A 25,510-nucleotide genomic window follows, 5' to 3' on the forward strand; every position below is an offset into this window, starting at 1 on the left:
ATGAATGACAGTTCAGAGGATTCCCTTTCAAGTGCAGATGTAAAAGGTCTTTGTAGCAGAATGCAGGTGGTTAAGTCATTGAGAGAGTGGAAGGACCTGAGTTAACATACTGCTCCATTAGTGAGTACTTTACAACACAGTCAGGGACTGGCTTATCAGGACAAAAAGCATTGATTTCACAAGGATCAGAGTCCTGTGGATCGCCTTGGGCAAGAGCTCCTGGATACAATGCATACAAACAACATAGCACAATGTACAAGAGCAATCTTGAAGGCTTACAGTGTTCAAGAGGTGGCTTCAAGTTAAGTTACGGCCCAAAAGATGATGCAAAAATGGCACCTTCTTAGTCAACAGATCTACTCCCAATGTGTGTTCAGAGTCATGCCTGCTGACTTTAATGACAGCTTGCCAGAGGTTCTTGTGAAGACCAGGACTTGAACAGGGTTCAAAAAAGAACTAGATACATTCGTGGAGGTTAGGTCCATCAATAGCTATTACCCAGGATGGGTAGGAATGGTGTCTCTAGCCTCTGTTCGTCAGAAGCTGGAAATAGGTGACAGGAGAGGGGTCAAGTTAAGATTCCCTGTTCAGTTCATTCATGGAGAAAGTGGCCCTATTTTTTATTTTTGTGTGTGCACAGAGATAATCCATAGGGTAACACTGGCAATTCCTCATTTTTCTCAAGGGTATATCTGTGTTGCAGACCACAAGATTTTATTTATAGATTCTTATGTTCAATATGTACATGAGGCCTCTAGGGAGGACAGCAAGACAGCGTGAGCTGCATTATCTCCAAAAGGTGGAGACCCAGTTTTAAACTTTCCACTTCATCTAAGACAGCAGTTGCAGCTGGCTGGCTGAGGGCAGAATTTGAGCAGCAGAGTCTTATAAGGTTGGTGGTGATATGCAAGACAAAGAATACAGCTAGACTACTTATTCCACACCCAGAACAGGAACAACAAATGATCCTAAAAGTCTTGGATAAGGACAGCAACAGAGGTTAATACAAAGTAAGTCCTGGGAAACAAAAACTAGAACATCCTGAAACTAGTGTGCCTAAATATGACTTTGGAATAAGGAGGAGGAAAAAACCCCACAGGCATAGCAAAAGATGATGGGCAATCTGAAGAAGTGGATCTTTGCCCACGAAAGCTTATGCTCCAATACACCTGTTAGTCTGTAAGGTGCCACAGGACTCCTTGTCGCTTTTGCGGATCCAGACTAACACGGCTATCCCTCTGATGATGGGCAAGTAAACTACATGTTTAGCAACAAAAAACTAAATAAATCCCCATAATACCATGAATTAAAGAAATCCATCAAGTATTGAGATGCACTCAGATCAGATCTCCAAAGCTGTCAGAGGTTGTGGATTACGAGAAAGAAACCAGGCAGGAATTTCCAGCAAAAAGGATAAGGCAATGTAGACAGCAGACAAGCAAAAGTAGAATTTCAACTAAATGAAGCTAATTAAATAATTTAGTGATGACAGTGATTCAGTTAATAAAAATACAAGTAGCTTAAATATTCTAATATAAAAGTTAAGTGTGGGTTAACAGGAATGTTCATGAAAAGAAGCCATCTAATTTAGTGTCAGACACGTGATGCATCAACAAACATCAATGAGATAAAGAGGTTCCTGGCTACTATCTACACCAGAAAGGCACAGATATAGTTTTGCAAACCACATCCTAGAAGAAGGATCCTCCCAACCACATAAAAACGGTTTCAGTCTGCAGAATACAAGAAATGGTGCCAACTGGTGATGTCCACATCAGAGTTTTGAAACCACTGCCATAAAACAATTGCTTTTTACAGCTGATCAGAGCTTATAAGAGACGAGGTGGCTTATATTTACTGATTATGTAAGACCAGAGTTCACCTCAGAGTCAAGTGAAGAATATGCATTAGTCAAACATTGACCACAGCACAATGAATATCATGAGAGAGAATAACTTCTCTAGAAATGACAAAGGAAGAGAATTTTAGAGGACAGATTTTTAAGTGATGACAAAAAGTGTTAAAATCCCTGGAATGGAAAAGTTACATATTAAGAAAGAACAGCTCTCTTTTTATCCAAATACAGGCAGTCCCCGACTTACGCGGATCCGACTCATGTCGGATCCGCACTTACGAACGGGGCGAGAAAAGCTTCTCCCAGTCTCCCTGGTCTGCTGGGGAGGTCCAGCAGCTTTGCTCGGGTGTCCCAGGCGGCGGCTTTGCTCGGGTGTCCCTGGTCTGCTGGGGGGGTCCAGCGGCTTTGCTGGACCCCCCCCAGCAGAGCAGGGGGACAGGAGCAAAGCCACATGGGCGGCGGGGTCCCTCCGCCTGTGAGGCTTTGCTCGGGTCTCCCTGGTGTGCTGGGGGGGAGGGGGCGCAGCTAGTGCGCCCTCCCCTCCCCCCCCAGCAGACCAGGCTTTTGTTGCGGGACGCCTCGGGTAGAGCAGCTGGGGTGCTGCCGGGTTGGTCCTGTGTGAACCTACCGGGCAGCGCCCCAGCTGTTCTGTCCCAGGCTCCAGATTCAGCAGCTGTTGAATCTGATCAGGCTGATTCCAGGAAGCTGGGGGCAGAGCAACTCTGCCTCCGGCTACCTGTAGTCAGCCCCTGGTCAGTTTCAGTGGCAGCAGCTGAATCTGGAGCCAGTTCCGACTTAAATACAAATTCAACTTAAGAACAAACCTATAGTCCCTATCTTGTATGTAACCCGGGGACTGCCTGTAGATGAATTCCAGAAAACCCTTCAACATACGTATACCATAACAGTCTCAGAGGGCTTGTCTGTAACTTTAAAAACAATGAGTAGACCTGTCTCCAAGGTGCCACAGGACTACTTGTTTTTATACTATTAGAGAACATTCTCCTAATGAGAGGATCAATACCTGATAGTGCTCCAGGTTCCAGTTAGCCAAGACTTATGCATATCTTTCTCCCCCCTCACCATTATCCATTGCAAAAGCAAATGCATCTCAGATATAAACACACAAACAAAAAAGTTTTCATGAACACAACTAGCAGCCTGTCAGCCTGTAGTATAGGCGCTTTTCTTACAACAATGAATTAGAGGCACCGATTATGTAAAGTCCTCAGTTAAAAAATATATAAGGCCATGTCCACATTAAGAAAATTTTTGAAATTACCAAATTTGACTTAAGAACTCCCGATTTAACAAATTCAAACTTGCGTGTCCTCACTAAGGGGAAGCACTGAAATTAGTCCGAGGCAAACTGTTAATGTGCACGTGCTACCCGGGACTCAGAGCCCCAGGAAGGACTGTGGGAAGCCTCCTGAAGGCCAATTAGTTTGAATTAGAGGTAGTGGAGCATCCACGCTAACATTACTTCAGATTTACAAGTTCGAAATCAGCATTACTCTTCATGAAAAGCAGGAGTACAGAGTTTGAATTCCACATCGCTTACTAATTCAAACCTGAGGGGGTTATTTCTGACAAAGCTCCTGGTGTACATCAGGGCTAACAAACAGAAGTAAAATATACATGGATAAACAGGGAAACACTTCATGTCATTAGCTGGGGTACAGAAAGGGGCACCATTAAGAGGTGGAAATCCTGCCGCAGCCATCCTAAAGAGACTGAAATATGCACTATGCCAGGTAGAGCTCAATTCTGAAATACAACTGAAGAGGACAATCTCAATAACCTAAAATAGAAAGAAGCAGCAACAATCAGCATGGAGTGTGAGAGATTGAAAAACTGGCAAAGTGAAATACAATTTTAACACTGTTGACAGTGAAGAAAATCCTATTTCAGGAGGCGCTATTCAATAGGGAAGACAAAGATCAGCAATTTTAAAATACAATGAAGTTTCCCTAAAGAACAAGCCTCAAATTAAGCAATTTGGAAAACAAGTGAATTATACTCCGAAAAAGTGAACACGTGCAAGGAACAGGTGAGCCAAGTAACAAGGGGTCTATTTACATCATCTGAGTTGTATTTCCTTACCTAAGGTGAGTAGGAGGAAACAAAGATTGATTGTCAGCCCTGCAGAACCATTAGGAGAGAAAACAGATTATCTTTGGATTCACATATAATCAATAGAATTACTGCTCCATTTCAGGGGCATCCGTGTTATTCCACTGTCTTCAAATCATTCATAAATTCATAGAGCTTAAGGCCAGAAGGCAACATCACATCATCTAGTCTGAAGTCTTATATCACAGGACAATACATTTCATCCAGTTACCTCTGTATTAGGCCAAATAACTTGTGCTCTCATGGATCCCTGCAACCCCACTAAAAGCAGCAAGGCTACTTGGAGATGTAACTGAACGCAGCATTTGGCCGATAGATTCTCTATTACTGGTGATGATGCACATGCCAAAAAAAGAAACAGGTTGACTCTGAGAAAGTCTGTAAGACTGCTTTCTGTATCAAGTTTGCAAAACAAGATGAGTGTTCGGAGATACTTTGTTTTACTGTTGGCGTCTCTTCCCAACAGTATTCCAGTGGAGCTCAATCAGCTACCCAGGAAGACATCATCATGCCACACATTTCAGAATGAAAAGTAGCGAGGAATATTCTTTATACCAGTTATTGTTCCTGAACAAAAGCAAGCTGCCCACATGATGCCACTAAAAAATTAAAAGGCGTAGACAACAATGGAAATGCTGGGAATTAGATCTGAGAGCCCTACCCCGGTAAAGGGAAAACCAACAGAGTCAATTAAGGAAAGATTGGTACAACACTTGGATAAGTATTATCTGGTATGGTCAAAGCAGCATGGTTACTGTAAGAAAAAACTGTGCCTCTCCCAACTGCAACTTGGAAAAAATAGTAAAATAGATTGACTTCAACTGGTGGGGTACTTCATGTGGATTTTCAAACACTTCTGATAAGGATCCTTATAAATTACTACTTAGGAAAACAAAAGAGGTAAAAGTATGTTGCCTTGCATTAATAACTGCTTAAGAGTTGTTCCAGCAAACAGGAAAGTCAGCAGCGAGTATATTCCAGGGATTGATACTGGGACTTGAATTATTTAAAAATATGGAGGAAGAGCAAACTGTCATCTCCATTTAGTAAACATTGCCTATCTAACCATTCTGGTGAATTTTGCACATTAATGGTTCACTAAATTAACATGACGTAATCCGCATTGGCAACACGAGTCTATGCTTCATACAAACACTGACTGGCTACAAGGCTGATGGACTTCCCAAGAAAAAACTTCAGTATCATCTTATAGCTCAGTCAGGATGTCTGCCGATTGTGCAGCAGCAGGCAGAGAGGAAAAAAAGTTTACCTGGGTATACTGTATAGATGATAATCATCATAACATTAGATTCTAATAATGTTATTCTAAATCAGTGCCTGTTGTGTGTGTGTGTGTGTGCGCGCACTCTCTCACACACACACACACACACACTCACTCACTCTCACACTCACACACAGTATGTGTAGAAGTATTTGAAAATGAGCTATGACACACACACACACACACACACACTTCTACACATACTCTTTGTGTGTGTGTGTATTTGAAAATGAGCTATGACAAGCTATTGGAAAATTTAGCCTTTAAAAAGACAAGTATTAATCAGAGCGGTCTAATTTAATTGAAGTTTCTAGTCTTTGATCCTTCTTATCTTGTTTTTGTATTTGTGAGACAAGGGACCACTCAAAATTGAAGGGCAATAAATTTAACAAGTCAGAAGAAATACAACTAGTTAACCTGTAAAATTCACCCACCCCTCGTAGGTAGTTATCAAAATAATGAAGCTATATTATTATGTGACCGTTCACAAAAGTAAGTATAAAAAAAAAATCAAACCTCTTCCTTCATATCAGTTGATTGTAGGGACAATTAAGCTATGAAGACTTCCACGTTCCTCAAGAAATAGTTATTGCTTATTATTGGATGCAAAATGCCAAACTAGGTAGGCAATATGCTCTAGAATGAAAAATCCTATTTTAAAAATTAAAGGCTCTCCATCTTTTGGAGCCAAGAAAGATCCAGATATATACAAAACCCTTTAAAAAAAAAGGCAAATGGAAGCCCTCCCTTGCACTCTTAATACTCAGAAGAAAAAAGCAGTACCTTAAGATGTTTGGATGAGAGAGCCTGTTCATGAGTTGAATCTCTTTCAGCATGTTCGCTCGGTTACTACTCAGCATGTTCATCTTCAAAGCCATCACCTGGTCTGAAGTTTTGTGTCTCACCTACAGAACAAAAGCAAAATGAGTGCATGACATTTTAATGATAGGAAATGTAAAGTCATGGAGCCATTAAAAGAGTAGCATAAAAGCAAGCCCTTTGTGTCTGAAACATCTCTAGAGTAGGATATGGCTTTCCATTACCAGAGTGCTGGAATACCTCCCAAGTATTTTTAAAGTCACCATTTCTCCCTCTTCTGTTACTATCTGTAGGAGAAAAAGCTTGGTAAATTCAGAGGATTTGCTTACTTGGTCATATTTGTATGAACAAGTGTAAAGAAACTGAAAAAGGTACACTGAAGAACCATTTTTTGTTCCAAATATATTTATTTCCATGGTTACTCAGTCTCTTGCAGAAGACAGTTCCACACTGTAAATCCCATGAAAGCTGTATGCAATACACAAAAGCCCCTTTCTTCCTCCTCCTCCACCAGGGGTGAGTTTCATTGTACCTGTGGGAGGCTGCTGTCATGGAAATCAGGGTGCTTGATACAGAGGTGATCTGGCAGGTAGCTTGAGCCAACCCTACAGAAGTATTTGGACATTAGGACAAAGACCCTGAGAGGGACTCTTCATTTATATTATAAAGCAGCTCCATCTTGTTATAAGAGTTCCTCTTCACAAATACCTCCTCCCTTCCCCCGATTTTGGCTCCATTCCCACATCTAATTAACAGAAGTTTTGAAAAGGGTTAAGCTTTTCCTTTTTTTTTTTTTTTTTTTTTTTTTTTTTTTGCACAACACACAAAATCCTTAGCCAAACAGACATGGGAGTGGAAAAGCATAATTAGCCATGTATTTCTTCCTGGCACACCCCAAAAAAGCTACTACTAAGCAATAAATAAATTATCCTTTATAGTATCAATTCCAAAACCATTGCTCATTTGCTAATATTGGCACGCTGTCGAGGTAAAAATCTTGAGTTGTAACAAATGTCTACCTATGTCACTACACAGCAGATATTAAGAGTAAATGACGACAAATGCATTGAGACTGTTAGCATTTATGCTTCTACTTTTCATATCTCTCTCTCAGGTTGGGCAATGAAAATCAGTTTCACTTTCAAATACTTAATGTTGCAGCAAATGTTTAGTTTTCAACAACTGCAGGGGAATGTTTGCTTAAGTACTGCTTGCATTGAAATTAAAATTAGTTGTGAAATATTTCTATTGGTTTCAGACTTAATTATAATTTGGTTTTATACAATTAATTTTAAGGCAAGTGTAAATTGACAAAGCCCATTTAGATAAATCCTGCTCGATTTCTCTACGATTTTTGGAGGACCATTCAGTTTATCCACTATTTATATAAAATAAGATTTTAGGAAGTTATATTATATTTATTAATTAACATAAAAACTTCTGCTCTCATAACCAAACAGTTCACCAATCTTAAGCTTCACAACACACTTTAGCTGGTTTAAATACTTTTATAAAAAGGTCATCAATAACCAATAACCCCAGTTCTGTTACTTTCCTTAATTTTGATGCCCTAAGCATATTCTCACTCATTCTGCTATAATTTTTCCTTGAAGCAATGCAAACAAAACTGGACACAGTGCTTCAAAAGCAGTCTAATCAATGCTTTATAAATAGCATAAAACGCTAAGCCTTCAATAACACCCTCCACTCATCATTATACATCCTGTAAGGCTTTACAGCCATTATACGCTTGACCAAGAAACCCCCAAAACTCTTTCCTATGCAGCATTAACTAGTTCAGTGCCATTTAACTACAACCTGGTTTGGACAGGATTTCTGGCCAAGCGCATAACTTTAGACTTACACATACTACATTTCATAAGCCACCTCAGTCTGATGACCACATCTATTACATACCGTATTTTCCGGCGTATAAGGCGTATAAGATGACCCCCTAATTTATTAGTTAAAAGATAGGTTTTAGTCTTCTACTCGCCGTATAAGACTACCCCCCCTTAAGAGGCCAACCGGCAGCGCCCCAGCGCCCCTCCACCTCCCCAGCTTTGCTCCTGGTGTCCCTGGTCTGCTGGAGACGGTCCCCAGCAGACCAGAGGCATCGGGAGCAAAGCCGCAGCAGCGGCGGGGTCCCGCGCCTCCCCAGCTTTGCCAGAGCAAAGCCTCAGAGGCACGGGACCCCTCCGCCTCCCCGGCTTTGCTCCTGGTGTCCCTGGTCTGCTGGAGACGGTCCCCAGCAGACCAGAGGCACCGGGAGCAAAGCCGCAGCAGCAGCAGGGTCCTGCGCCTCTGAGGCTTTGCCAGAACAAAGCCTCAGAAGCGCGGCACCCCGCCGTCGCTTCGGCTTTGCTCCCGGTGCCACTGGTCTGCTGGGGACCGTCTCCAGCAGACCAGGGACACCGGGAGCAAAGCCTCTGAGGACGCCGGCAGCGGCTTTGTGAAGCCGCGGGGGAAGCCAGCAGCGGCTTTGCTCCACGTCTTCCTGGTCTGCAGACCAGGGAGACGCGGAGCAGCTTTTCTCGCCCCGGAGTATACGGGCGGCGGGACCGCGAGTTCCCGCAGTCTGTGTCCTCCGGGGCGAGAAAAGCCCCGGCGTATAAGACGACCCTCAATTTTGGGGGGATGTTTTTTAGCATAAAAAGTCGTCTTATACGCCGGAAAATACGGTACCCTGTAAAACCACTACACCCTAGCTTCTGAGTTTCTCTCCCCCCCCCCCCCACCCCCTTTTTGGAATTCTTTAAGTTTAGTGATTTTACTTGTTGAAGCTTGGGGAGTGTTTTGGTGTAGGGTTTTCATCATAGTTTAAAAAGGAGTGAGCTAATTAAAAACACAAAGCCCTGCAGAATCCTCTCCTACAACCCAGCACAAAAGACAATAGACCTTTATTGTCAATTCTCTGCTTTCAATTCACTGAAAAATTCCTCACCTATTTAAATATGGGTTGGGCAACTGTTTACTAACCATTTGTAAAATAAGGCATTATGTAGAAGCTTTCTGAAAAACCCAAACATTAAAGTGATTGCTTCCACTCTATGTAGACCTATAGGATTTATTTAGAAAATAATTTAATTTGTCTCACTTGATTTACCTTTCAGAAAGCCAAGCTAATTCACATGATTAACTTGTATTTTTTTTTTACTAGGGATATGAAAGTGTAACCATGCCTGGGTTCATTGGTTAACCATTACAGTTACATGCAGGCTCCCAGTATGCACGAAAAGCCAGCTTTTAAGCCAGCTTCCTGCATGCACTCGCTCCAGAGGAGCCACCTACCCAACTCTGTGTGTAACTGATGAATTTTTCAGCAGTTACACACATTTTAACAACTCTATTATTTTTAGAGTGTACTTAAAAAAAAAAAATCAAGAACATTTCCTACAACATTTGATTGAGACATTTAGAATTTTTATTTTCAACCAAGTACTTCTCTAAATAAAGTACGTTCACTATTCGCTAGTCATCTAATACTTATCGAGAAGGCTTTTGCTACTAGAAAACAATGGTTAACCACCTCAAGCTATCAATGATTGCTCCTCTTTGATTTCTCATTACACATCTGGTCTCAAAAATGAAATTTAATTACCTTTCAATTCTTTTTCCTTTGCTTCCCACTCTGACCCATTTTCCAACCTCACCAGATAGTGTAATTTTAGGGAACTCTTCACACACCATATGGATACCTCCTTGCACCTCGCCCATATCCAGTCTTTGACCTAGTTATACTGATTCCTCCTCAACAGCCACCAACAGCTCTCTCAAATTACTGTTCCATTTGTCTCTTCCTCTCTCACACAAGCTTAGTTACTACTGTGCTCTGTTCCCTAAACCTGTGGCCAATATCATTGCCCTTCTCTCCCTCCAATCCTAACTTTAATCAAGTCCCCATTACATCAATAACTCCTGTTATCCCTCCACACAAGTTCTTTCACTTGATTTCTCACAGTGTCTTCCCTAATGTTGCTGTGTAGACCTACCCTAAGAAACATAATTTCAAGATAACTAGCATTATTTCAAAATAACTTAGTCCACGTCTACACAGCAGGCAGCTATTTCGAAATAATATTGAAATACTGTCAAGCTAGAGGACTTCTTACTTCAATTCCTGCAACCCTCATTGTACAAGGAGTAAGAGATGTTGGAGGAAGAGTGCTCTATTTCGAAATAAGTGCTGTGTAGACACTCCCAATTTCAAATTCAAAATAAGCTATACAACTGACGTAGCTCAATTTACATAGTTTATTTCGAATTAAGTCCTGGGCTACATCTACATTGGCAAGATTTTGCGCAAATACTCTTTAACGCAAGAGTTTTTGCGTTCAAGTATTTGCGCAAGACAGCGTCTACACTGGCATATGCCTTTGCGCAAAAGATGTGCTTTTGTGCAAGAGCATCTGTGCCAGTGTAGACGCTCTCTCGTGCAAGAAAGCGCCGATGGCCATTTTAGCCATCGGGCTTTCTTGCGCAAGAAATTCATGTTGCTTGTCTACACTGGCCTCTTGCACAAGAACAGTTGCGCAAGAGGGCTTATTCCTGAGCGGGAGCATCTTAGTTCTTGCACAAGAAGCACTGATTTCACACATTAGAACGTCAGTGTTCTTGCACAAGAACTCCCCGCCAATGTAGACAGGCAGCATGTTTTTGCGCCAAAGCAGCCGCTTTGGTGCAAGATCGCGCCAATGTAGACACAGCCCTATTGTATAGATGCACCCTTTGTCTTCTTTCAGATGGCAGGATTCGAGATCTAGGTTCCTCATCTGAGAAGCTCTCTAACTGCCAGGACTCAGTCATTTTTGGGACCATTTCTTTCTAGGAGACTGTCCACACTACTTATCCTCTACACAATCTTGGCCATTAAAGCCCCAACTGAGGCAAAGGAGTTGAGGGCATGTTTTAATCAGTGCAGTGGCTTTTGAGGAACTATAGGATATCAAACTTGAGTTAGAACACCTTTTGATTATGACGCAAGATCCATATTTCTGAGAATTCCTCCCTGTGATGAGGGCAGCAGAATGATTCAAGAAATAAATAACTGCAGTCTAAACAAGGGGAGCAGAGTGCATGTCTCAGATATGGGCAAACTTCCCTTTACATTTGTACATGCTGTTCAAATGCATCCCTCACTGAGATTTGTGAAGTATATGTAAACCTTGCTTATTCAATTTTTTTATTGCCTAAAACTCCTTCTAGAATCAAAACTATGGCATCCTCCAATATATGTTTCTGCTGATTTTGCGAAATGCCAACTCTACAAATGATAGGTGTCCTCCCAGTATTTCTAGCCACTGACATTTATTTGATCATAGATATGTTAGATTATAAATTCTTAAAGCCCAGTAAGTAAGTATTCACCTTGTAAAATAGTGTGTCACTTGGAAGATTTATGGTGCTAAATAAAACTTTATTAAAATAAATTATGCCAGAAGTTAGGCTGTTGCATCAATCACTAAAGGAATGGGATCAAGTCATGGCCATTTTCACATGGATTATCAGTTATATAACATCACTACTCCCTAGATTCTGTCAGAGAGAAAGAAATATGCAGAGTGTAATAAACACTGCCAACAAGAACCAGTAAGTATGTATCACTAGGACTCTAGTATGGACTCCAAAGATGAAAAAATTTAGCAGTAAAAAAGCCCATAATTCCAAGAGCAAGAGACTCCATTCAAATTGTTACACTTGTCTGTTACAGAAATGTTTGTTTTGGGAAACAAAAATGCACAATTGTGGGCACCTTTTTGTCCCCAGAGACACTCTCTAGTACTACACTAGGAACTAAACCAAAACCCAAGTTTGGCCATTCAAATATTACTACATAGCTGGTTCTGCGAAGCAGGGAGTTTTCAATTATTGTGATATATTCTACACTGAAGGTCAAATAAGTTTTACTCAATATTTCTTTGGCAATCAAACTAAATTTTACAATTAATTCAAAAGCAGTACAGTTTCCATTATTTTGTAAATCTATTCATTATATGCTTTAAGAAAAGACTTAATTTTTCTGTTAATGTTATGTTTGTTTCCACAGTGCACGGTAATTTTAAAACCAGAGCACATAACACAGTAGGTATGGAGTATTTTTAACAATATTTCTCCATCACTAGGTTGTTCTTGGTCAAATTCAGAAAGCAAAGAGACTATCATCTTATTTTAAAAGAAAGCACTCAGTTTGATCAGATGGCTGTTGGTCCAGACTTTGGCATCAGATATAAACAGGCACAGCCTGGGAGGTGAAGGGGAAGAAAGTTGACTTTATATCTACTTCAGCAAAATATTACTAAATAAAACTGCCCTGGAAGTTCTAGAGAAAACTCAGAGTTAAAAGTGGCAATTGGGTGGGGTGTAGGAATAGAAGAGAAACCAAGGGGGTAAGTTTAATTTTTCCATTTTACTACATGTCATGACAAAGCCAAGGCAAGGAAAACATCGGTTTTTAAAGTCCCAGCTTGATAAAACCCGGGCGGGGATGATTTAGTTGGGGTTGGTCCTGCTTTGGGCAGGGAGTTGGACATGACGACTCCTGAGGTCTCGTCTAGCCCTAGGGATTCTATGATTGACTCTCAGCCCAATTTCCAAATTCTAATGTCAGCTCTGTTGCTAACTCATTGAGTAGCTTTGGGCAAGTCATTTCACTTCTACACTTTACCAAAATGAGGATGATTAACTTACCTACCTGCCTAGGGTGTTGATAACTTTACATTTGTGGAACATTCTGAAGACGTGAATTTACAATATCTCCCCACCCAAGTTAAAGCATCTGCTAAATATTCCCTTCATTGTTCTGATTTTTATCAAGAATAGCTAAAATGTTTTTTGCCTTTTATTAATTATATAAACAGCTCAGTTTGTGTGTCAGTACTTTGATAACAGAACACAAGCTATCCTGTCTCTTATAGGTCATGGAATAAAATCTGGCTGCATATCCACACCATCATCATCTCTCTTCATTGCATAAGTAACTTGCTAATCATGAAGTATCTAAAAATAGTTTAACTTGTTGATTTCCTTTTTAGAACCTGCATGGGGAATGTAAAAAGGAAACATTTTATAAAAAAAGTTTTGCTATGAAAGCATTTTCCCCACCTTCCTTTTTACTCATCAAAAACATTTGTTTTTTTTAAATAAAGCTTCTCCTGCCTCTTTGAGCTTGCAGCGAAGTCAAGATCTTGTGTTTAGGACATCTGTCTGCTGCTACAGAAGTAACTGATACAGGGCGTCTTTGCTATAAGTTGCCCCGGTATACAGCTGTTCTGCACCGAAGTCGTTGACTTGTAGGAACCGATGCATTTTAAGTCCTCCCGTTCCCCGCTTTTAAGTCGCGCAAAATACCCCCAATTTATGCAAATGGAAGTCAGCTGCAGAAAAAAATTAAGTTATTTTGCTACAAGTTTAAGTTTTATGGAACATATCTTGGACTTATAGCGAGAACAGACTAACACAAATACAGATAAAGGATTTCACCGGTGCCTCAGATGATAAGATGGCATATAAGGGAAGAGCATGTCACTGATAGTAGGTTTGATGCATCTACATTTGCATCTTCCTGAAGGCTTTTCTGTAATGCCACAATGACATTTTAAGTTTAAAAAGTTACAAATAAATTACAATTTGATGTTAAGTATTTTATTGGTAAAGCTTCCAAGAAGAAAGTATGCCTGGCAGACTGGCACAATTTAGCTACACATCTCTCAATATCATAAATATCTGAAGTCACAGAATATGCCAATGAACATCTTGGGATAGTACCTTCCAGTGCTCTGTACTGCACACTGGCAACAGGAGGAAATAAAGTGCATTACTACTACCACACTGATGCAGTCATTCTACATGAGCTCCAATCAATGTCCCCGTAACATTCATCTGATGTGTAACATTCCTCTTTCCAGCACACATACACCTGTAGACACAATCTGCTGTTTTAGGATGATCAAACATACCAAGAACAGTTTCTATCAGAACCATCTGTCCTCTCTCACACCTTTATTTGATCTTCAAACACTCATCCACCCGTAAGAATTCCTCCCCAGCCCCTCATCGTCTTTACACTCACTGTCAAGGTCAAAAGGTAAGTATTTAGGATGGAAAAGGAGAGTGTTGCAATGGTTTTTGAAATTTTCCTTTCTATACCTGATTTCAGTAAGTAGCACAGAGATAGACAGTCACTAGTCACAAACCATCAAAATTTATCATCTGAGAGGCATTCTATTACTTTGCTGTAGAGTGACAATACAAGAAACACTAAAAATTCCCACAGCCAGCCCAATACAGATCTCAGAAGAATAGAAAGTTAACAGATCATTTTAACTGTGCTTGAAAAGTTGTGAGGTCTAAGATGAAAAACGTATTTTTGTGCTAGACTTGGCACTTGCTTTTCTACTAGGAAACCACACAATAAAGACGACTCTCAATGGCATAGGTCATAGCAAAGGCCCAACTCGCTTCACAAATGTAAAAAAAAAAAAAAAAAATCATATCACTTCACTCAAGTGCAGACACCATCTAGGTCAGTGGTCGCCAACCTTTTTACACCCACGATCACTTTTTAAATGACAGACCAAGCCCCGCCCTCTCAATTCTCCTCCTCTCCATCACCTGCTATCCCCAATCCTCATACTGCTGCTTTTAAAAAAAAATTCTTCTGTAGGAAGAGGTTTTTCCAACATTTGGCCTGTCTAGACTAGACCAAATGTCAGAAAAAAAACCCCTTCTTTTAGAAGCCCCCTTATTCCTTGTGAAAAAAGGAGTATAGGGGTGACCGAAAGAGCCTGTTTGATCTTCCACTAAAAAAGCAGAACAACAAACGCAACCCTGGATGCAGAAGAGTTTTTCTGGGATATCTCCAGAATCTTGAAAAACTCCTGCAGTCTAGTCGGACCCTCACTGGGTTGAGACAGGCTATGTAGTCTCTGGGGTGGGAATGAGGGATTTGGGTGTGGGAAGGGGTGAGCAGTGTAAGCTCTGGGAGGAAATCTGGATGCAGGAGGAGGTGGAGAAGTGGATACTGGCTCGGGGAGGGGGCTTCAGGCCAGGCTGTGTTGGGGTACTAAGCAAGCCACAGGCTTGTGGATGTGAGGGTGCAGGAATTTGGGTTGGGATATGTAGGGGCTCGGGCAGGGGGTTCCAGTGTTTGATAGGCTCAGATCTAGGGTCTGGGGAAGGGAGAATGCAGGAATGGTTGTGGCCAGATGGGGGCTTGGCCCCAATTGGGGGTTTGTTGGCCAGGCCTCATTTTTAAATAAAATACTATATTAAACACAAAAAGTTTCTGCATTGCCTTTATTTATGAGAATGGCAGGGAACCTGTCTTGAGTCAGGGGTCACTGACCCATAGAAAAGTCATTCGGGAGCAGGGGACACAGTACTGGTGAGGGGTGCTAGTGAGTTCTGGGGCAGGGAACAGGGTGCCAGTGGGGGTAGAGGAGAGAGGGCAGGGTGCCAGAAAGACAGGTTTCTACAGCAGGGGACAGGTTTCTGCAGGGGGGAGCAAAGGGACAGGTTTCTGCAGCAGGGGACAGGGTGCCAAAGGGAACTGGTTTCTGCAGGGGGGGCAGGGTGCCAGGGGGCAGGTTTCTGAAGGGGGGTGGAAGGGCACTGAGAACCATGCCATCTCTCCATCTTTGATGAAGCTCCTGTGTTAGGTTTATGTCCCTCATTTTAATAAATTTTGTATCAATCCTCAATTGATTTATGTGGCTGCTGTTTGCTCTTGCTACAATTTTTCAACAGGTTTTAAAATGTAGACACTAGACAAGCACATGGTAGGTTACTACTTTGATTCATCACAAATAGCAGCCTATGGCTAGGGTATTAACAGCATGTGAACAAGTGCCAACTTTATAGCAATCTACGTACAACAAAACAAACATCTTTTACACACCAGTCATCTAATGGATGCACACAGGTCTCACAAATATCAAGTGTATTATATATCCTCATCTCTAAATTTTAAGCAGTGTTTGACTACTGCTTAGTCCAGTTACATTAAGTAAGGCTGTTAACTCAAAGAACATTCCTTAATGCAACTGACGAATTCATCTTCCTAGTACAGACTACTGCTCATGAGGACATATCAGAAAATGTTAACGAGAACCTTTAAAGTAAGTGGTAGATAAGCAGAAGAGGCAGATGTGGGTTTGAGGTTTCCTGTGTGATTTAGCTGACTTAGCTGATATTATCAGCTGACTTCTACTGCAGTGCTGCTTTTATAATGTTTTTAATCACTATTAGAAATGTTTCCTTGTAGATTATTAGTTTGTTTGAAAGGAAACCTAAAGATGTTGCACCTGTATTTCTGAAAGCAAAACACAATCTCCTGTTGGAGATCTGCATGACCACTCCAGCAAACATTCTGACAGAATCACCAAGACTTCCACAAGTAGGACAAAGCATGGAGAGGTCACCAGAGAAAATATGCAGGGTCCCCTTCACATGGTGTCTTAACATTCCTATGTGACTCCACCAATTGCCTGCAGATTCAAGGTTTCCACAAAGTCAAGTGCATGCATATATTCTACTGCTTCATAACATACAAATATGACTCTGCTCAGTAACTACAAACTGAAAGAGAAAAACCCACTAGTTCCATTCACTGTTAATTATTAGAATCAGCTTCCAAGATAGTGACTTCAGTCACTACTTCTTTTCTATAAGGGAATCTTCCCTCAATAGTTGAACCACTGCCTCACCTGTGTTGCACTGTTGCAGCAGCTGCAACTAAGAACCAACTGTAAAGAGAGAAAAAAAGTAAGAGTTTAGACAACAAATGATGAAAAATGGTTAGGAAGCCTCTTTAGCCCAATGGTGTGCCATACAAGGTTTTATTTTAGTTTGGAAGGAAGATATGAAGCAAAAGAGGTACAAGAGATAGATCATCTGCTGCATTTACAATGACCATGGGAGATGGAAAAAAAGCATATTTTATCATTAAGACTGTAACAAACAAATACATAGCAAAGGCAAAACTGAAAAGAGCTATTATATCAAGTAGTCAATACAAAGTCCAGTTCTTAAAAGAAACTAAATACAGGAGTATCTACTGTACTAAAATAGGACAGGAAGAAAAAAAAAATCTGTCTGCTTAGTATGCTACATGTCCTGAAACCAAAAATATGAATTTACATAATAAGCAGCATGAACCAAGCTGTGGTTACAAGTAGACAATCAATAAACCTCATATCCCAATGTCTAGCATGCTCAAAACTAACATTTTTCCTGCCTTCACCTTTAAAGCGAAAATTGCACATAAGTACTTTCTACTTAATGATTGTGTGCATCACCACCATCTTCAAAGAACACACTCATGGCTTCAAATGCAGAGACAAAAGGGGAGTGGAGGGCAGATGGTAGAGACTGTTCGGATACATACAATCATACATCTCGTTGCTATACACTGGGCCAATTTTATCCTATAATCTCATTTAAATCAGTTACAATTACACTAGCTAGATAATTTCATGGAGGTTAGGTCCATAAAAGGCTATCAGCCAGGGGATAAAATGGTGTCCTTGGCCTCTGTTTGTCAGAGGCTGGAGAGAGATGGCAGGAGACAAATCGCTTGATCATTGTCTTCGGTCCACCCTCTCTGGGGCACCTGGTGCTGGCCACTGTCGGCAGACAGGATACTGGGCTAGAAGGACCTTTGGTCTGACCCAGTACGGCCGTTCTTATGTAGATTTATCTCATTACATTTTAGCTTTTGCATTAACATGTTTGTTTTCAAATGCTGTAACAATCCTAATATTTAGGATTTTATTTTTCACGTTTTAAAGTTTAAATATTATTTTTAAAAAGTCAGAAATGATACATTTACTTTGAACTCTCAGAATCTCCTCCTTTTTAGTAGTTGGTTCTTTAAAGCCCTTAATTCAGTACAGCTTAAAGGTTCTGGCTTAACCACTCTGGAGAGTGAACAGGTGCAGCACAGAAAGCGACAGTGAAAGCTTTATCACCAAGCCAATGTGACAACCTACAATAATGAAAGTGCAGTTGAGTTTCCGTATAAGTTCCATCTTTCGCCTTTCTGATGAGACTGTCAATAACGTGAAGACTTAGATTTATTATTTATATTGAAAACATACTGAAGGTTCAAATAGTTTACTTACCTGTTGACACTCAAGGTTAATTAAGATCCAAGGTTTGCAGCATGATCCTTGAAATGTCCCAAGTCAGTGGCATCCAACTCTTTCCTACTTCTTCTGACTAAATCAGGGCTACATATCCTCTCACCTATGTTTTCTTGTACTGTACCTTTTAGTTCACTTAATGCTGCCTCTTTTCCATCCATTCTCTCTCCTGCTTGCCCTTTTTTGGCTATTTGTGTTTGTTTTGTTTCTCCCTCCCTAACCTCACTTTTTTATTCTCGACATTTCTATCCCCCCTCCCCAATATTTGTTCACACTTGGTGACTCCTTTATTTCTCACCAGGAAAACAGGAATGTCATATTACTGATTTTGGAAAGGGGCAAGTGCTGGGGACATCTATTGGCATCTTGCACAGTTGATCTGAACATCAAGAAAAAAGAAGCTTGGGCTGAAAGCAGTCTGCTGTCTGAGCTGCTTCTAGTGGCTCAAACTAGTTTCCACTGAAGTTTCTTTATATAGCATGGCCCTTAAAAATCAGGGTTAGAATAAGTTAACAGGGCATCAGAGAGGAAGGAAAGAGGGATGAGAATGGACAGAAGTTTATAATGAGTGCTAAGAACAGAAGACTGCTTGACTGTCTATCCAGCACAAGGGTGGCCAACCTGTGGCTCTTGAGTCACATGTGGCTCTTTGCTCACAGAAATGCGGCTCTCAGGGTTACGGTTTGTTCAGAGCCGCGTGCCCCCTTTGTGCACACACCCCAGTTCCTAGAGGGAGAAATATGTGGCTGTGGCAGCTCCGCTGAGACCCAGGCATTGGGTTAGAATGAGAGGGGCCTGGGAGTGCCTGGGTCTGGGGGAGTGGGAGGGCATTGGGTTAGAATGCGGGGAGCCGCAGGGTCTGGGGGAGGGCATTGGGTTAGCGGGGGGGGACGGGGACGGCTGGGGATGCCTGGCTCTGGGGGAGGGACGTGTGGCTCTTTGCATTACTATCCACAGCTCTTTTGGCTCTTTGTGTCTAACTGGTTGGCCACCCCGATCCAGCACATAAATGAGCATTACATTCAGTTAATGGTTTAAGGCTTTTAATAGGTGAGCGTTGGAGGGTTTCTTAAAGTGTGTTTTAAAAACAGATGCACTTTATAGCAAAATGTTAGACTCCTGACAAATGAGTAATATTTAGTACTTATATTATGCATTTATAACAAAAAGATGGAATAAAGACACCAGGCGCATGAGTAACTATTAAACCCAGAACCTTCTACATAAAGAATATAAGAACGGCTATACTGGGTCAGACCAATGGTCCATGTAGCCCAGTATCGTGTCTGCTGACAGTGGCCAATGCCAGATGCTCCAGAGGAAAGGAACACAACAGGTAATCCTCACGTGATCCCTCCCGTTTCCAGACAAAAATATACAGGAATCTACCATCCAATCTAGAGCAGAGTCTCACTTCTGTTAACACTCTGTGTCATAGTGTCTGGCATGGCTTACAGCTAAAAGTGCCAAACTCAGGTCAGACTCTCAAACAACAGAGCAGATACCCTAAACAGTGTTTTCCTGGCGAGAAATTAAATTATATCCTATAATTAGATTTCACCAAGCCAGTAACTCCTGTACTAGTCTTGCCATGGACCATTCCCTCAAACTCCCCAACCCCTCTATCATCCGGGGGGAAAAAACCCAAACTTTATGATGAAAGGTTACTTATTACCAAAATTCACCACACAACAGGCTCGCCCAACCCCAAAAGGTCAGTCACTCACTCTAATTCAGTCAATGCAATAAACCAATGACTTATTACCTAAGAAAATAAATGAGATTTAACAAAAGATTACAGCAGGTAAAATATATGACAGGTGGGTTAGGAGTTTAAAGTCCAATTGGTAACACAGATGTAACGTCTGTGTTACCATCACAGCATTTGTAAAAGCAGGGGTTTCTAAATTTCCCATTACTGAATGTAACAACCCATGCTTTGAATTTAGCATTCTTCTCATTTACAGTTCCAAGGCTTCAGTCCCAGTTACCAAATTATAGACACGTATGTAATATTTTTAGAGCCTGCCACCCAAACTTTCATGAGTTTACAGGATCAAAGAAATAGCCAGAAACAATCATTAGTTTTCATGCAGTAGTACATATTAAATAGCTCTAAATGAAAAGGCATGAGAATGAGAATTTAAGTGCCATGTAAATCGACAAGGTTCACATGAGTGAATATATTAACATTTAGGGCAAATATAATTCTCAGGCATGTGTCATGGACATGTAATATGATAACATCCTCCTTTGTTATATTCTAACAAATGAATTGACCTGAACACACTAGGACCTTTTAACATTTCTTTTGTTTCTATTAGCACGCAAGTGAATTATTTATTTTATTAAAAAATATTTTTATCACACCTATTTAAAATATTTTAGGCAGCTTACAAAATTTAATTAGCCTAAGTTTGAGCTGGCAGCCTTCTAGGGAACATCACACATTGAATATTGGAAAGTCTATTAAGCTTGGGTGTTAGAGAACTCTCATTTTGAAGCTAAAAGTCTCAAGTTTGGCCACAACAACAATCATGGCATCTGAGTGTGTTCCGGCACCAGATCATATGGCCACTTCACTTTCAAAACAAAAGAACAGTACGAACTCATGAGATCATGGAATGAGAAAGTGAATGAGATTATTCCTTTGCTTTCACTCAAAGCATATACAGGAGTATTATTCATGTATTCAGTAAGAAGTGCAAGAATATGCCTATCTATGCATACAAAAATAAAGTATGAATATTTTAATTTCCTTTTAGTTCTACATATAAGAGAGCTGTCAAATATTGACAAGCTTTCGGTCTGATTTGAAGAAGTCATGTAGCCGGCCAGCACTGTGTGTATCTAGTAAGTATTAACTTAGAATTAGAGGAAGTAATTGTGAATGCTCTTCATTTAAGTGAAATTTAGATTTAGCACTGAATTTTAGCTTCAGTCAGCACAGGATCAAAGGAAAGTGGCCTACCACTTGATAAGTGCTAAAAATGTTTAATGTAGGAATGCTGGTACTGTTTTGATTTAAGAATAGAAATCATCTTCCCTTCCCACCCAAAATAAACTCTTAATTTGGTCTTCCCCTCTCTCCGCCATGAATAGCACTGAAATTTGTGCTGTAATCGTTTGAAATCAGGGTCTTCCTCAAGCTTAACAAGCAGTCAGGTGGCACCTTAAAGACTATTTTATTATGGCCTACATTTTCATTAGTTGCAACTCACTTTGTCAAATGCCTGTAGTGAAAGAAAAAGAAACAGATAGTTGGGATATAGGGATGGGAGTGTTACATTAGAGTGGTTTCTTTTTCTTTCATTTGAGGCATCTGACCAAATGATCTGCAACACAAGTAAGCTTATGCCATAATAAAATAGTCTTTAAGGTGCCACTGTACTCCTCCTTGTTGGTGTTTCTGAAACACTCAAAGCTACCTCTGAAATCGCTCCTCAGTCTTGAGAGATCAGTCACATTCAAGCAAACCTCCAAAAGTATAATTTTTGTTACAAATGCCTTTAAATTATTGAATAGTTCGATACAATGAAAAGCTGTGGAAGGAACTATAACCTCTTGACTGTGGCATAAACGTAGTTGTCAAAAAGAAGGAAAAATTTAACTGCCAAGTATATGAATTGTGCATTTCTACATTAAGACATTTTTCATTTTAAAAGGTGTCCATCGTAAAAAAGCAAAAACCCCAGACAATTACTCCCTAAATAGGTAAACCAGTTCTGTTCTAAACCACTTCCCATCTACGACCGAAAGATCATGAAGATACTACAGTTAAGGAAATGACAGCATAAACACAAAGTATCTTGCCCTGCATCTTAAGACAGCTCATCTTTTGTAAGATGTTTAACTGCTAACATTAACTATTTCACTGAAGATCATTTTAGCAAGGAAACCCAGCTAGTGTGATTATCCCACAACCCTAACCCGCTTCCCATTCCTTTCTGGCTTCTACAACGCTCTACTGTCCCTTCATAACTGCCAAAACTTCCAGAATCCCTCGTCACGGGTTTCATGAGATCGTCTGCTATGCTGTCAATACAAAAATCTTCAGGACATCTGAAACTGAAAATTCATGGCCAGAATACATTAAATACAGACAGTCCCCGACTTACGCAGATCCGACTTATGTGGGATCCGCAGTTACGAACGGGGCTCCCCCAGAGGACACGGACTGCGGGACCTCGCGGTCCTGCCACCCGTGTACTCCGGGGCTTTCTCCGCGTCTCCCTGGTCTGCAGACCAGGAAGACGCGGAGCAAAGCCGTGGGGAGGGGGCCCCCCTCGGGCAGCGAGGCAGCCCAGGCACGCCTGGGCTGCCTCGCTGCCCGAGCCCCCCCGCGGCTTTGCAAAGCCTCGGGGAAGCCCCGCGGCTGGCGTCCTCAGAGGCTTTGCTCCCCGTCTCCCTGGCAGACCAGGGAGATGGGGAGCAAAGCCGCGGAGGACCCAGGTGGCGGGACCGCGGTGCGTCTCGGTCCGCTGTGTGTCTCGGTCTGCCGCCCGCGTCTTCCTGGTCTGCTGGGGTGGGGCGGTGGGGGCGCAGCTAGTACCCCCCCCCCCAGCAGACTAGGCTTTTCTCCAGACGCCTGTGGCAGAGCAGCTGGGGCGCTGCCGGTTGGTCCCGCAGTGCCGCTCTGGGCGCTACTGGACCAACCCGGCAGCACCCCAGCTGCTCTGCCCCAGGCGTCCTGATTCAGCCGCTGCTGGTCAGTTTCAGCAGCGGCTGAATCAGGACTCCTGGGGCAGAGCAGATGGGGTGCTGCTGGGTTGGTCCAGTAGCGCCGAGGAGCGGCGCTACTGGAGCAACCCAGCAGCACCCCAGCTGCTCTGCCCCAGGCATCCCCAAGTCAGCTTCTGCTGAAACTGACCAGCGCTGACTACAGGAAGCCCGAGGCAGAGTTGCTCTGCCCCGGGCTTCCTGGAATCAGCTGCTGATCAGTTTCAGCAGCAGCTGACTTGAGGACGCCTGGGGTTCTTAAGTTGATTCTGAATGTAAGTCAGAACTGGCGGTCAGTTTCAGCAGCGGCTGAATCTGGACGCCAGTTCCGACTTACATACAGATTCAACTTAAGAACAAACCTACAGTCCCTATCTTGTACGTAACCCGGGGACTGCCTGTACCATCAATATTAAAACAAATACCACAGAAAATTTTGGGCTGACTGTATTGATCCTCTTTTGATCATAAAAAAGCCTGTTTTTAAAATCCACCCAAGATGGCTGAAGAATTTCCAGTCTCTTCCAGAATTCAGGATCCTTGTCACAGAGTTTAGGTACAGCTTGCTGCAGAGTACGTAAGGCCCTGTATACAGCTAATAGCCCAAGAGGCTTTTCACAGAAAGAGTTCTACACAAAAAACAAATTAATCATTTGGTTCAGTCTTACTGTATTATATAAATGAAGAGTGTGTGTTTCATAGAGTGATATTTAATTTCAGTATCTGACGCACATCTCCCCCACATTAATTATAGCTCTATCAGTACCTGCAAGTCTTGCAGTATATGTGTTTCCTAGCGGGAGACAAAGTTTTTGTTATATTAATAAAAGATTTCATGCCTAGCTCAATATGAGAACAGTCCTGCATATTCTGCACAGGCCTCTGGAATCTAAGACAGAAACCAATTAACAACCAACTGCTTCTAACTATGCTGGCTACTACAATGAAAGCTCAGGAGAATATTAAGCTCTAATTCCAGGTTTAAAATGCTACACTGCTGTCTAATAATATGGAAGATTAATACTCCATGCTGCGTAAGTTGCAAAAAGCATCCATTTGGATTTAAGTAACTTGTAACTGTTGCTACACTAAGAGACCTTGAAGTTCCACTAGGAATTTTACCTGTAATTATTACAGGAAGTGTGCAAAACAAGAATTCTATAGTGCAGGAGTTTTCAAAGTTGGGTCACAGGCCTGCCCAGATAAGCCACTGGGAGGCCACAAGAGGCTTTGTTTAATCTAAGCATCCAGAGGCATGGAGCTTCACAGCTCCCATTGGGCTGAGCAGCTGCTTCCCACAGCTCCCCTTAGCTGCAAATGGCAAACCACAGCCAATGTGAGCTGGAAGGCTCCATCCCTGTGGACACTTAGATAAACAAAGCCTCTTGTGGCCACCCAGTGGCTTACCCAGGTGGGCCCGTGACCCAACTGTGACAGGTGCGGTCAACAGAAGATCCCTGGGGATGCTTCCCAGGGTGCTGAAAAGGTCACTGCCTTTTGCCTTCCTGCTCTCTGGGGCTTCTCACTACTACCCTGTTCTGCTGGGCCAGCTCCCTGGTCTCCCCCAGCCACGGCGCAGAGCTGAGATCACTGCCTGCCCCCCCTCGAGGAGCAGTTCAGACACAGACTCTTTAGGTCCAAGGAAAATGCAGTTTAGAACCCAACTTCCCAGGATACCACTCACCAAATGGGATCAGAACCCCAAATGAATTATTTAGGTAAGCCCCCTTTAACAATGAAAGGGGCAATGTACACACAGATTGCTCCCCCAGGTAACAATTATTTACACTGGGCTTGATAGTAAATAAAGGTGATTTTATTAAGTACAAGCAGTAAGATTTAAATGGTTATAAATGAGAAGATTAAAAACTCAAAATAACAGAAAACGTTTAACTAATTCTAAAACTAACACCTCAGTACAAACTCACTACAAACTCACCCTCAAACTATTCTTGTTCCAGCTAAGCCTTCAAACCAGGGAAGTTCCTTTTCGCTGGGGTCTTTGGATCATCCTCTTGGGTGTGCTACATCAGCCAAAAACAAAGCCTAAGTTTCCCATGTTTTATCGATTCCACTTTTACATGGGAAGTTACTTGGCCAGTCCCTACCAGTTAGGGAGGTCACATGACCAACCACTGCTAAGACTTAAAGGACAAAAGGGGCTGTTTACATATGATTGCCCAGACATTGAGGTGCCCCAGCATTGGAAACACCCTTGATGGCTTTCATTTGTACTTTTACAATACATACATACATACATACATACATACATACATACATACATACTTTACACTCAGGAATAATATTTACACCAAAATAAGATTTATACAGACCCAGTGAGTTAAGACATTAAGATTGATAGGTTACAGGAGGCAATTTGTCCCAAGCATCTTCAAGTTATGTATATTTATGTCCATAAGTCCATTTCATAAAGCTTGGGGGGGGCCGTCACCCCAACTTTGAAAACCCCTGTTCTCATGCATTTTAAGATTTGCCTTGGCAGACAACAATTAATAGGAACAAAACACACCACATATTGTACTCTGAGTTTTTTTGCCATGA

General features: G+C 41.7%; 1 protein-coding gene across 1 annotated transcript in view; it reads right to left on the reverse strand.

The window, feature by feature from the left end:
• The window catches only part of TESK2 (testis associated actin remodelling kinase 2), a 122,566-nt gene that overhangs the window by 80,345 nt on the left and 16,711 nt on the right, over positions 1 to 25,510 (reverse strand). Inside the window, exon 3 of the mRNA XM_075935868.2 lies at positions 6,054 to 6,175. Within this exon, the coding sequence (XP_075791983.1) occupies positions 6,054 to 6,175 (122 nt within the window). The remainder of the gene's footprint in view (positions 1 to 6,053; positions 6,176 to 25,510) is intronic.

This window comes from Pelodiscus sinensis, chromosome 9 (genome assembly GCF_052426305.1).
Source record: "Pelodiscus sinensis isolate ZL-2025 chromosome 9, ASM5242630v1, whole genome shotgun sequence".
NCBI lineage: Eukaryota > Metazoa > Chordata > Testudines > Trionychidae > Pelodiscus > Pelodiscus sinensis.